The sequence below is a fragment of the Pseudopodoces humilis genome, chromosome 23 (assembly GCF_049639895.1).
Source record: "Pseudopodoces humilis isolate 2021_Gansu_Grassland_sample_001 chromosome 23, ASM4963989v1, whole genome shotgun sequence".
NCBI classification, from domain to species: Eukaryota; Metazoa; Chordata; class Aves; order Passeriformes; family Paridae; genus Pseudopodoces; species Pseudopodoces humilis.
Genome location: NC_142222.1, coordinates 3,611,940 through 3,626,560, shown reverse-complemented (window position 1 = coordinate 3,626,560; position 14,621 = coordinate 3,611,940). Strand labels below are relative to the sequence as shown.

At 38.0% G+C, this 14,621-nt stretch overlaps 1 protein-coding gene across 2 annotated transcripts in view; it reads right to left on the bottom strand.

Annotated features, from left to right (window-relative positions):
- NCOR1 (nuclear receptor corepressor 1) overlaps positions 1–14,621 on the bottom strand; it is a 54,568-nt gene that overhangs the window by 27,907 nt on the left and 12,040 nt on the right. For both annotated transcript variants that reach the window (XM_014254962.2, XM_014254963.2), the window contains exons 2-13: positions 12,773–12,950; positions 11,350–11,477; positions 9,672–9,867; positions 8,532–8,714; positions 6,546–6,659; positions 5,204–5,260; positions 4,712–4,764; positions 3,841–3,907; positions 3,298–3,470; positions 1,279–1,369; positions 615–793; positions 115–169 (exon numbers count right to left, since the gene is read on the bottom strand). In XM_014254962.2, the coding sequence (XP_014110437.1) occupies positions 115–169; positions 615–793; positions 1,279–1,369; positions 3,298–3,470; positions 3,841–3,907; positions 4,712–4,764; positions 5,204–5,260; positions 6,546–6,659; positions 8,532–8,714; positions 9,672–9,867; positions 11,350–11,477; positions 12,773–12,880 (1,404 nt within the window). In that variant the 5' untranslated portion in view covers positions 12,881–12,950. The remainder of the gene's footprint in view (positions 1–114; positions 170–614; positions 794–1,278; positions 1,370–3,297; positions 3,471–3,840; positions 3,908–4,711; positions 4,765–5,203; positions 5,261–6,545; positions 6,660–8,531; positions 8,715–9,671; positions 9,868–11,349; positions 11,478–12,772; positions 12,951–14,621) is intronic.

Genomic DNA, 14,621 nt, shown 5'->3' with positions numbered 1-14,621 from the left:
TAAAAATTTTATATAAAAATTAAAAATACTAAAATAAAATAGCTTCTATTTATTATGATATTGGAAAGTTAGGGAACCCACCCTAAGCTTTATTTATATTAAAAAACATCTTACCTTTCGTTCCAAGTAGGAAGCAATTAGACCAAAGTTCTTGGGATGTTGGACAAACCTTTTATAAATCAGAAATTATTTCAGTTTAACAACATAATCCATGATTAAACAAGCAAAACAATCTTACAAACAATCTGTTCCATCAGTAAGCCCTTCATTTACACAAGTGAAATTAGCCTAAAAAGCCCAGTTTTCAGACTGTGCAAATTTAGAACTGAGCACTTAAAATGATAGAATGAAATTCCATATCTACACATCTCCTTTTGATCTTGGCACAGAACAAAAGTACTTTTGAGAAAATACTGTATTAAGGACTAAATGTATGTGAGCATACTCAGATGAAAATGAAGTCTAAAATTTTTTGTAATATTTATTACAGCCAACTAAGAACATTATCAAATATTATTGCACAAAAGCTTCAGCATTCCTGATTTAGCTCTATAGGGTTGGGCCTTTAACTGTCATTTCAATGCAATAAAAGGAAAGATAAGAAAGGCCATTACTTTTCCTTAAAAATCTCCTTCTCGTGGTCTGTCCAGACATTCATGAACTGCCTGTCTTTATAAACTTTCATGGGATCCTCCATCAGCCCGTTCATGTTGATGAACTTCACCCTTCTCTGCTCTGCATCAAACATCATGGGAGGGATGACAGAGAGCTGGCGCATTTGTTTCTCATTATTCTGCAGAATAAAAGACAAAGTAAAGAACATACAAAATGCTGCTACTGATGTTTACACAGCTCTCAAAGCTCCACATTCACAGTCAGCTTGGAACTTCTTTTTGTACACAACTCTTGCAGAAGTTGTCACTATCACAAAGAACATTTATGGGCAACTAAAGGAAACAGTGTCAAAATTGATGGAAAACCAAAATGATGGAGGATTTGAGAAAAGGAAAAGTTTTCACACGTTTGATACAGCTTTAAAAAACTAGGTTGCAGCAAGCCTGCAATGAACAGCCACATGAGAAAAATCTAGGGCAGATACAATTAGAAAGAAAAGTGTTTGTAAGATCTGCTTAAAGCCACACTTCACAGAGATTCTCTTAAAGAGAGAAGAACTTTTTCTCATAATTGAAACAAACCCTCTACAATACACCTTTCACTGCCAGTGGAAGGATATTTATTGGCTGTGCTTCTACAGCAAAGTACAGCCACCAGCCTCACCTCCTGCTCAGAGAGTCCATCGATGATTTCTGAAATCTCGTGTTCGCTTCTAGCAATGGTTGCTGAAAGGCCAGCCCCTCTTTGGCCAACTCTGAAAGGAGGGGGAAACAGAAGGAAAAAGGATAAAGTGGAAATGAGCTCTATCTGCAGGTTTTGTACACCACAACAACCTCCAAAATCACTTATGATGCTGTTAACAGTCTCTCAAATCAGTTAGGACTGATTTGTCTTCCTTACGGAGAGTCAGAGCATAAACTCTGTCATGTCCTGCTTGGTTTTGCAGTGAGTTTGCAAAGCTCAGCAGACAGGGCACAAAAAATGGTGTTACCACCAAATCCACTGCAAAGCAGGTGCTTCAGATAAATGAATTTGCTTCTGATGAGCATGAGAAATGTTCATCAGTGGCACAGAAATTATCTCCTTAATTAGTACAACTGATACACCTTGAAAGACCCTTTTTTTTTTTTAAGAAAACCACACTAAATTTGACTTTTATCAATATGATCAAGTAACTAATACAGCACTGAGATTTTTTACGAGAAAACAAAATTTCCCACTTTTAAAATTATGGGGAAAGCTGTAATTTGGAAGAATTTTTCAGCTTTTGATCTTTACCCTTAGGAACATCATAATAATATACTACACCATGTGGTTGAAAAAGCATTTCAGAGGTAAAAATCACTGCTAAATGGAGAGACAAAATACCATAAAGATTTTACTGAATTCATCCATTTGCACAAAATCTGAAGAAAAAACCCTTAGCAATAGTATTAGAGCACAGCTATAGACAGAAAGGCCATTATTTTACAGAATGTAAATATAATGTAAAGAGATGACCCCCTTCCAAGTAGTTTGCAATTACAAAGACATGATATTTTCTTAAAGTGAAACTTATGTTTGAATGTTGTCCCATTCTAACAGTTTACTTTTCTTCTTTTCTTGATTCCACAAAATCTTGCAGCCTTCACAATGTATTTTTAACTCTCTGTTTTCCCTATGTTTTATGACAAAAAGATGATGTAGACAGATGGTTACAAGATATGAGATTAAATCTTTATGGGGCTTGAACTCTCCAAGGTGTATTGAAATGATTTCGAACATCAGATAAACAGATTTCAACACCACTGAATCAAACTTGACCTAATTCTAAATTAAATCCTATCTCTCTACCTACAACACTGCAAGGTGAACTCTGAAGTGAGTTCATTCCTTTTAAGATTCCTTGTAGTTTCCATCTAGCAAATGTCTGATAGATTAAAATTAAATAATAGGGCCTTAATTGTCACACCTTGAATATTTTAAAATGCTAAAACATCTGGAAGAAAATTACCTGGCAAGTACAACAAAAGATCAGTCAAATTGCTAATTAAGAAGATACATGGTTTTTGAGTGTGAGGGCTAATGAATACAGGGATCATGAACCACAGGAGTAACACAGACAGTGACAGAAAAATACCAGTGTAAATTAGGGTGTGTGCCCAAAATGAACAGACTCATAGGAAGCTGATGCTCCAGTTGTCTTCAAAACTCCACAAACCCCCTTTTGAGCAGCTTAACTCTCATCTCACTGACACCACAACCTAAGCAGCCTTTGCTAAGTGGCCCTTTTCCTGTGTTCCTGTTGGGAAGTATGGGGTTTGACAGCAGATGTGAAAAGGAACATGGGAAAGGAACCCTGTGGACATCACCACAGCAGCCTCAGAGGACATCAAGGGATGAGGCTGGCACTGCTGGCACAGCTGGAGGGGAGGGACAGCAAAGGGGACATATGTGAAAGTGGACAGATAGTGTCATGGAGATCCTTAGGATGGGAAGTGAAACTTGAGCTCACTGCCATGGAGACACAGTGAACAGAGGGAAGAACATTTTAATGTATACTCAGTGACACACTAATATCCTTTTAAAGCAATAAAGTGATGAATATAAAACTTAAAATTAACTAAAAAAATATTATAAGTAATTTTAAAACTTAAGACTGAAGAGATATTTTGCAGGAATATTTCAGATCGCCAGTAATACCTTTGGAATCTTTCTTGCTGTTCTCTCTGCTTCCGGATTTCTGGGAATTGTTTCTCATAGTACTCCCGTGTTTTGCTCTCCTTGGCTTTCCTGCGTGGATTATTTTCTATCCTGTCTACTTTTTTCTCCCATGCCTCCATCAGCTGATCATAACGTTGACAGATTTTCTGTTCCTGTTAAATTCCAAAAGCAAACCTTGAACTAAGCAAGATACACCAAGTGATCAGTACATGTCACATGGGCAGGCTCCTGGAATGCACGGATTTTTCCTGCTCCAGTTCCTTCCATGTTGAAGATAACTTATACCAAATTTCCAACACAGAGAAGGTGAGGAAGTGGATACAAAAATGTAGATTTTGATTATACACTATTTCTTTGCTTTACACATCCTAGAGGTATTGGGTAATCATTACTGCCTTCCAGAAATACATTTGTTTTAGCTTAAGGTCTTATTTGTCTAATCAATGTATTTGGGAATGCAAGACAAGGGTCCAGACAGAAAACCAGCCACATGCTCCTTTTAGAAAATCATTGTACCCTTACCCGTTGTTTTCTTGCATGGTTCCTTCTTTTAAAGAATAGGATTAGCTTTTTCCTCATCACCTGGTTTCTGGAAAACAAAATTAGGGGAAAAAGTGAACTGCATAAGAATCAATCACTTCAAAACTGCTTAACAAAACCCATCTCAATTCTAGATGCCAGATCTTTATTATGATTGATAAGAATCAATCACTTCAAAACTGCTTAACAAAACCCATCTCAATTTTAGATGACAGATCTTTATTATGAACAGCAGTTTCAGGGTAAAAAGTAGGGAAAATTCCCAAAGAAGTCGAGATACCTAAATCAGCTAATACTGGCTTTTTTCAGAGAGGAAATTGTTGAAGATGGCTGGAATAAGCAATTGAGACACAAAAGGTTCCAATTTCAAGGCAGTTGCTCTCCTTTACCACATGAGAGATAATATGCTAGAATGAAAAGATTTGGTTGGAGCTATTATGCTTTTATGGGGGAAAAGTCTTTGCAATTCAGCCCTAAAGTTAAGTTTTCCAGTATTTTATTCAAGAAATGAGTACTTTGGAACTGCTGTACAAATTTATTTGATGGGGTGGAGCAAGAATTACTTTTTTTAAGAGACTTTTTTAAAGGACAACCAACTTAAGTTTTATTATTTATTTTTGTCTTTTAAATGAAGATGGAAAGACAGGGCTTCCTTCTGCCTTCAGCACGTATAATGCACATCTTGCAGAACTGTTTTACAACAAAGAAATCAGAAAGTTACGTGGACTGGAAGCTTTTAATTATGATTAAAACCCACACATCCTATCTGGAGATGACAACAATGAAAAATGTGAGGGAATGTTTAAGTCCAGATCCCCTGAATGGGACAATGAGAGGGTATAAAAGCACTCACGTTTTGATGTTTTCATGGTAGACCTTGGTGTCTGAGGGTTGGTTGTAAAGTGGCTGCAATTTGGGATGAGAAAGGAATATTTAGCACTTTGCAATGGAGCTCTAAATGTGCACGCAACACACTTAACAATATTTTAGTATTCTGAGAATAGTGCACTCAATCTGAGACGCAGCAGAGCTGAAGGGACTACAAGATATTCAGCACAAAGCACAGATTTCATTACTTAAAATTAGATTGTAACTACTTATGTATATAACAGTACTTAATTTCTTCATACTTCAAACTGTTCTCTTAAACAGATTAAAATCTATTTTAAAAATCACACTTACAAGGCAAATGAACTCGCTCAAGCCCCAACTCACCAGTGCATTTAGACACACATTTCTTCTATACATAATCACAGAACTACAGCTGTTCAGCACAACAGAATTAGAGCAACTGGCAACACAGAAAATAGTACAAAAGAAAAAAAACCAGAATTCCACAACTTACCAATTCAACTTTTGGACCAAGACCTTCAAAAATCTTGTGAGCTTCTTCTGCTTTTTTCTGCAAATAAGATTTTTTTGGTATAGTCTGAGTAAATCCTCTGAAGTTCATGTCAAATGTGGATCTGAACTCTATGTTCTCTGCTAAACCCCTGCCTGACCACATGAGATCCTTCTTAACCTACTTCTGCAATGTTGCCCCAGCAAATAAAGAAACCAGTACGTGAATTGTGTAGTAGTGACTCTGATCTCCAAGTCTGGAATCTGATAGAGCATAAAAGCAGAAACTGACCTCTGCAGTTAAAAAAACCCCATGCATTTCATAATACAGCAAATAATTAAAAAGAGGAAGAAAGGTGTCCAGTAAAATAAAGTGTAATTAGGTTTGAAAAACGGAATTAAGAGACTAAAATTCTCCAATTACCAAATCTGGGGGTGTGAATCCATGTGTACATAAACACACAAAATGTGTCAAAGGTCTTTCATTTACACTGGTGAAGACCACAAAGTAACTCTGACCCCTCCTTGCATGGAATGCCTGGGAGTTGTACTGTACAAAATCTAGCATTGTTTTGTTGGGGGTTTTTACCTCCTCAAAAAAAAAAAAATTGTAACAAAAGTTAGCTGTTTCTCTAAACTACAGAATAAAATTCAAATTAAACAAACATATACCACTCTCACAGAAGATCACAATATTTTCAAAACCCCCAGATATCTGACTCCCTAATCTCAAACTACCATGGGAAAAAAAGGCAGGAAGCATTTTTGCTGTTACTGTTGGCAATACTACTGAGCTCCTGAACTTTTCTCACCACTTAAACAACACAAGCTCATAATTCACCAATATATTATTACTTCGCATCTGTTCATTTATCCAAATCTTAAGTGCCAGAAGTCACATTTTATAAAGAAGGCATAAAATCCTACAATATAAGCAGTTTTTTCTCTTCAGCTCATTTAAAAGTAGAATCTTCAGCCAAGATTGTCAGCTCATGTGAGGAACAGGGAATTCAAGATGAATTTCTGAGGCATTTTTAATATCATACACTTAAAAGGATATATATGTGTGTGTTTATATATATCTATAATTTAAGAATCTCAGTACAAGGTTCTAAGGATGAGACCCACGACTCAGAGTGCTTACAAGATAGAAGGAAGATTCCTGTGATTGAGAATAAAAATGTCATAAAAATGTCTTTCATTTAAAGAAGCAAATGAATAATAAAAGAGGGGTGGGCAAATCAGTAAAACAGAAAAATGTGCCCCAAGGAAGTAGATGGAAGACCTAATGAATGTCAGCACAGAGGCAGTGAGAGCCCCCCGGGTGAGGTGCAGAGGACACTCACCCGATTCTCATCGTAAATGATCTGGACGATGCTGCGGTGCTTCTGCTCCACGGGAGGAGGGGACACTGGCCTCTCTGGCTCGGGAGGCTTCGCAGCTTCTTCTTCAAGTTGTTGCTAAGAGACCAAAGAAAGAAAATCAGCCATCCATGTTCCCCCCATCACTAATTAGTTCACCAGAGATAAAATACACAGCAGATCAGTCAGCACTGCCTCTTATTTCACTTTGCACTGACAAGGAATGAATGAAATGGTTTTAATGCCCACAGGGACAATAACAAGACTATTTTTTGTACTAGTGGTAAGTCAATTACCTGTTTACAAGACTCACCTGCCTTGAATCAGACTTGTTTCAACTTGATAGTTAAAGCCACTGTCACTTTGTAATTTATCACTATTTAACTTTAAACAAAAGTATCAACTTTGGAGAACAGTTACATCAGAGCTGTCTTTGAGTGGAAATAAACCACAGAGCTGCCTTTCAGTGCTCTAGATGTTCAAGTGTCATCATTACTGCTGTGTTACGGTTTCAAAAGGTACAAAAGTCCTAACACACCACAGAGAACATCATTCTAAAGGTACTTCACAGCAAAAATAAACCACTCCACATGCATTAAAGTTCCAAGACCATTACAATACCAAACAAGCAAAAAAAATACCAAAAGCAAAAAAAAACCAAAAACAACCCACCCTGTAATCCTTTCCTAGCTCCTACACTGCTGTGATTTACTTTCACATCAAATAAATCTGGTTCAGCGACATCTTCATTTTTTAAATATCCATCACCTATGTCTGCCACGAATATACAGCAAAGAACTTCCAGCACCAGAGATCCATCCTGCCTTACAGTCCTGGCTAGAATGCGCTACATTGCTGTGCAAGAATTCCCCAAAATTTTAGCAGAATGCCCTTAGATGTGGGCTTAATTATTTCAACATCAACTCTGTAGTTTTTTTAAGTCAAATCACAGACAAATGTGCACAAATAATCCTTCATAGATGAGCTGCACAGCACTTGCTGATTTTGTGGAAAAGTGCACAGAGAGATAAACATTAACATACAAACAGGTACTCAGTGACATCCTTCTTTTTCTGCTGGAGGTCACTTTACAGGTCATTATAATTCAGACATAATTAAATGCTTCCAGACGATAAGAACACACAGCTCCTGAGAGTTGTCTGTTTGTTATCCTGGACCTACAAGTTAACAGTTCCTACAATGTAAATCTCATTTATTCCAGAGTTCCAACTAAAAAAGCTGGCACTTTTTCTATCTGGATCTTTGAAAGTCAGAAAAGGAAAAGGAAACAAGGACTTTGTTTTTGTCAATGACTAACAGATGCCTTGATTCAAGGGTGGGTTTACTTGGCCACAACAGCTACTGGGAAAGCAACAACTTCTGCCAGCAAACACTTCCTTTGCTTCCAGTGGCTGAAGTGCAGCTCTCTGATGCAAAGCATAGCCAGGGCCATACAAAAAAAAGTGATATTTCCTCCTTTATTTCTCTGCTCTCTGTGTTTATTCACACCCCTCCTACTGCACTTTCTTCCAAGGCTGACCTTAGCTCCAGATGTTAGGATCTCTTGCCCTTGGGAAAGCAGATGATCCAGGGACATTTGTACAAGCTCTGGTTTTGGAGATGCATGAAAGGGATTCTCCACTTGCACAGACTACGAAAGAAGAAAGATGATCCTCTCCTCAGCCAGCAGGCAGCTCTGAAGCTGAAATTACAGTCACAGTGCCCTTGTTTCACAGCAGTTTCAAATATAAACCCATCTACTGCTGCTGTTCCTATGTGGCTTTCTCCTGCTTTCAAAAAATGTTTGTAAGTGTGTGATGTCCCACTTATTTAAAACAAAATTGCACACATAACCTTTCCTTTCCAACTTCTTCATCTCATTCGTGAACCAAAACATTCGCCATCACCAAATTAGGTTTTTCCACACCTCTTTCACTGGTAGAAAACAAGAGCAGTGCCTGCTGTGCTTACTTGCTTTTTCTTCAGTTTCAGGATTTGCTGTTCCACTTTTGCAATTTCACGATCTACGCGGTCCATGCTCTGAATCAATTCTTCCTTTGACAGCTTGGAAGGTGAAGCATTTTGGTCCTCCCCACAAGGCTGACCAGAAATTGGAGAAGATGGTCCCTCATGCTTTCCTCCAAAAGCTGGGTCCTTCCATGGGGACAGGAGATGGAGGGGAGATAGAGAGGAAATCAGTCATAACTTGGGAATGAGTGTTCAGTAACAAAATAACCAGGAATTAACAATTTGCAGTTATCTATATCTCTGCTGAGCAGTCAATTAAAGTTTTCATAATGCTCTAAATCTTTTATGATAATGTAATTTCAAAGTTTTTTTTTTCAAAAACACCATACTGCAAACATTTACCTTGAAAGCAAAATAAGACCCAAACACCTTCCTTTTAAAACACATCTTCATAAATGTAAACAGTAACTTTTATTTTTAAAGGAAAGGTTACTTGGGAGCCAATCATCAATACACTGCACCAACATTGAGGATGATATTCTTGAAAATAATCATGACCAGCCTAATAAAGCACATCTGGAGTTAGTTGTGGTTATAAATGTGAAGCTCTCTTGAATTTAGCTCTAATATTCAATACCTAAAATAGAAAACACCCACCCCAAACTAGATTGTCCTAGATTTAGCCAAAATGAGACAGTGACAAGTATAATTAGTGTTATGTAAATAAGCAGATTCACTTCAAATGCTTAAAAGGGAAAAGGGGGTGGAAGGAAGTACTTTGACTATTCAGTCCTAATGTTAATTACAGGAGAAAATGGACTTGCATGCATTTGCCAGCAGCTTTCAGTTGAAAAGCAGAAATATTTCACACATTGTGCTACAATCATTTTACAACTGAAGTTTGAGTGACTTAAGAGTAGTGGCAACACAGAATTCCAGTCTATTCACTCTGTTTGAGTCAGACTGTGTAAGAGAGCAACACTGACTCATGATCACAGCTTCTGATAGCGTGTAAAAGTAAATTTTTTGCATTAAATAAAGAACCTAAACAAACAAAAAAAATTACCTAACAGACAAAATCTGATTAGCTCATTGCAACACAGAAGATGAGACCTTCAGCACTGTAACAGCAAATGGCTTTACCTTCTTAATATCTGCAGATCTCAACCCTTCCTGCAAAGGATGCACTAAAGGCAAGACTGTGGCTGCACTAACACGCTGGAAATGGGAATCAGACACTTGTTCAAGACGTGGTCGCTTAGATTCCAGTGAATCATGATCTGTCTGAGATGGACCCGGATGAAACTGCTGTTCATATCCAGTTCTCCTCTCCTGTGGCCTATACAGAAGAGAGAAACTATTAAAATATGCATTTTTGATACATAAAAAATATTCAACACCTTTTCATTTTAAAGGAGATGTCATTTGGTGAAGCTCCTTCTAAAGAGTAAAGCAGATAAATGTTTTTAAGTATGATCTTCAAAAATACAACAGTTAAAATCCATTGGAAAAGAGAAAGTGAACAAATTAAAGGCACTCCTATCATTACACAACCTTAAAGAAACTCAGCACTGCTACAAGGATATTGTTCAAATCAAAGTTCTGATTCAAATTAAAAGCACACCAAAAAGCCATGAGAAAAACACAGTACTATATTCCACTGAAGATGGTCACAACAGCTCCATTACTGAATTTTTGGAGGCAAATAATTTTTAAATATACACAGAACACTTGAGATGAGCCATGAGTCTTTTTGGAACTTGATCTCTACTGAAATGCTACTCTGTGACAGAAGCAGTCATTGATTCAATCCATGAGTCATTTAAATGACTCCTCCTTCTCAGGAAAATGCTCAACAGTTATCACTTGCTACTTCCAGTGCACTGCACAGGATGTCCATAAAAGACCCTCATATGCTTCAACATCTTCTTATGAAGTGCCACTGAAGAGATGACAGCAGCAGTTTCCTGCAGTTTGCCAGAACTACCAAATAAACTTTTACAAATTTACAGTCTGGGGGGAATGTGATTTACTACTGCTATAAACTCAATTTTCAGAACTCTGAATGCTACTGTGGTTCTCAGCATTGAAACAGAGCCTTACTGACATTTTGCTGACACAAGATGAAGGCAATATGGAAGCCCCAGATTTCACTATCATCAAGTTATTTCTGGAAATATCCTAATGAGATTTTAAGCCAGACCAGTATTTACATAACATTCATCATGGGTATTTGTTCAGAACCAGATCAGTCAGTTACAGCCAAAATAAACCTCCAGCAGTAATCCTGCATATAAAGTTGCTCCTAGCAGATACATTCACTAAGAGTCCAATGCAAAAGAAGGTTTTTACAAGCAGTGAGTGCAAGAAAAGAAGAGGTTGTTACAGGCACTAACACTTATGACCGTATACCAGCAGCCTAACACACTAAAGAATTGAGCGCGTAAATCATATTTTTATCTCTCGCCTAAACAAAAGCATGTTCCTGCTAACTTACTCCAATCCAATTAATATTATTTTGATCTATAGTGGGATTTCAATCTCTGAATTTGATGTTCAGAGAATATTCAGTGTTCCTCAAATGAATCCTTGAGATTGTCTGAAAACCTTCTTGAAACTACCAGAGTACAGCAATGATGGTGTGCATTGCTCATCCCTCAACAACCCCCATGCAGTGAGACCTGTTTCACTGGGAAGGAAGATATTGGCAAACTAAAAGTGAACTCCAACATCTGATTCACTGCTGCTGTCCACCCTGCATGTCCTCGGAGCAGCTGCATGCATGATTGGTGCTCACACCCTTCCAGCTCAGCCTCCTCACCTGTCAGAGCCTGGGTGGAACTCGGAGAGCAGGGAGGGCCTGCGCCGGAGCTGCTGCTGCTGCTGCAGGAGCTGCGTGGCCTGACTGACTTCCAGGTGAGACGAGCGATAGTCGGGAACAGCAAATTCCTGAGGGGAACACCTCTCGTGTTAATAGGAACAAAAGCATGCAGTGACCATGATCATTTCCAAAGATATTAAATACAGACTAACACCAGATCGATAAAGTCTTCTTCCAGCTCAAAAAAATGTTTGCAAACGTCAGTTCTGAAATTCAAATAAACTTTAAAGAAAGAGACTAAATATTTGTACTAGGAATTCCACCTAATTTATTAACAACTTCTAACGAAACACAGATGAGTCAGCAGCAAGCTGATGAATAGCCTTTAAAAAATATCCTTTAAAATCAGTCTTGCACATCCAACTGCAAAGTGGTAAAATGAGAGCAACCTCGAGGCAATTTCTTTTGTTACCATCTCAAGACATTTTTATATCAGACACTATTAATCAGTACTATAAGTCACACAAAATGCATCTTCCAATTCATACAATTTACAATCAAAGTGAGGTACAAGACTATTTATTTGTATTTTTGTCTGATCAATCACTTGCTTTTAAAAATTATGTGCAGCTGGCACTAACCAAAGAGAAGCTCTACAAGACATGTAATAGATCACTACCCATGAGATTCAATTTTCATAAATTATCTAAAAATAAACACAGAGCAAGCCAAAGAGCTTCAGTTTTTGAATTTCCTTTGAAATTCAGTTTTTGAATTTCCTTTTCCTAACACAGAAGTAGAAGAAAACACCCAAAGTATCTGAAGCTGGAGGAGAATGTGATTAAAATGAGGGAAACCTGAACTGTTGTAAACAGTGCTGTGATCCTCCACAGCACAGAGCACAGGATGGCAGAATAAAAGCTTGGCAGAAATGAGCAAGTTGGATATCCTTAGAAATCCTTTACTCCCTTTCTGGCCAACAGAACTCAGCTGGCAGCAGTGGTACAGGTGCTTCAGAAAAAAAAAATGAGTGTAACACAAGTTTTTACACATTCTCCACCTTGCAGAGAATTTTGACAAGTACCACATTTAACTTCCAGATATTCTAGCCCAATACTGCAACAGAAATTTAGGAACACAACCCCTACTGAATTTATTCAAACCATGGGAAACCAATGATAAAACCATGACATTTATATTAATAAAGGGCCAAGAGGGCAAAGGAAAACAGAAGAAGCCACCCCACAAGTATTTAACTAAGCAGACTGGCAGCAGCTCTCCCTAGCAGGGCACATGGATGTGTTTTCAAATGTGAACGACTTGTGTGTTATCTTAGTTGAAAAAACAGAAATAATCCCTTTTTGGCATGGCAAACACTCGATCTGCAGCCTGGCTCCACCCCAGGCTATCGGTGTGCCCTTACCTGCTGGTGCCGGGTGCTGGGGAAGGTGTACTGCACAGAGTGGGGCGGGTACCGGCTCTGCTCCGTGCTGAAAGCTCCTTGGTTCGGAGGGTAGCCTGAACTTGACATTATCAGGGAAGGAGTCTCCACAAAGCTGTGAGATCAAGACCAGCAAGCAATCATGTTTCTAGGAAACCGCCTAAAGGGAAAAAGATCGCTGATAAGCAGTGAAGTACCAGATGTACTCACAATACATTACAGCCATAGTCACCTAAGCAAAACAACCATTAACAGTAAAAGCTTTTTCCTGATGTATTTATTTAATAGGTTACTCCAGTCTGAAACATGTTAACGGGTCTTAAATGTGCTCAAAATGAGACGTGTCAGCATTGTCTACACAAAGATTTGAGGATTATATTGTCGGGATACATCCTTTTACCAGTTACCAGTTGAGTTAGAATTTGACAAGAAAAGTAGGTAATTTAAAATAAATTTTAAAGAGGTTGTAAGTCTTTAGCTGGATTCTGCATTTATAGTAAATTTCTTTAGCACAACACAAAGTTCACTTTCGTTTCATCTACAGAGGTTTTGGACTCCATGAACTGTTGCTGACTTTGAGATGCAGGTAGTCTTAGGGCTGCACTCAGTGTCACCTACAGTTCATTAAATCCCAGTGCATTAGTCATGCCCTGAATGCCATCACCGTCCAACAGCAGCTTAACTCAAGCAGTCAGTAAAAAAGGCACTCATAAAGCAGAAAATCAGCTCTGCTTCAAATGCCAGCATAGTTTGGCTGCTACAGGATGCCAGAAACTGAATATACTACAAAGCCTTAAAACAATTCTGCTTAGTTGACAACCAATGACTACTTTGCCTCTACTGCATCCTCCTGCTTCAGATGGAGAGCAAACACTGAACTGCAAACTGATTGGGAAGGATTTTAAATACTGCAGAAATACAGACAAGTTCCCTATCAAAGTCTGAGCATGCCTGAGGCTGGGTATAAGTCCAGCTGATAAAGATCCAAATAAACTGATTCAACCTTGCTCCCTCACCAGTATTTTGAGCAGGTAAATTATGTCTCTAAGCAAAAAAGTTGGACATAAATATACTTTTAACAGAAAATATTTTTCTCTGATAGCTTAAAAGATGTAATCCTGGGAGCTTGTGTATTAAATCCAAAATTCTATCAGATGAAGAGCAAATTCTCAACCTGTTGCCCAGAGCCCAGCAGACATAACAGACCTTCAAATAAACTGTTGATCTCTGCCTCAATGGCTACATTTCACAGCACATTAATTCACAGCACCACACACAGACATCACCTATAAAGTTATAGCTCTGAACTGCATTTTCTATTATCAGTCAATAGACAAAACCAGCTCAGCAAAGAGCAAGCCATACAAACAGATCTTAAAGTATATCTGACGTATTTTATAATTTCTGTTCCGGTCAGGGGATTTTTCCTCCTTAACTCTCCATCAAACAAAGCTTTACGTGTTCTGGACTACCAGAATAATGAGACAAATTTATATTTACCTCTTAAACATGATTTTCAGCTATGAAAAATTAAAGAAAAAGGCAACAGTTTCTCTTTCAAAGCAATACTACACATCACTAGTAGTGTGCTTTATAGTAGCTATACATCTATTATAGTACCTATAATTCATATCCAAGTGACAAGCTGTAACAGAATGTTTCACCATTAACATTTATTACACTTCATCATTCACACTGCATTCATTGGAGTACAGCTTTACCTACTGTGTGATGGTCTACTGGGTCTGAGTCATATGATTTCCATTTAATCAAGGCAGTGTCACAAAATCAGCAGGTTCAGCTGCACACATTGTGAGAGCAGAGAGCTGTC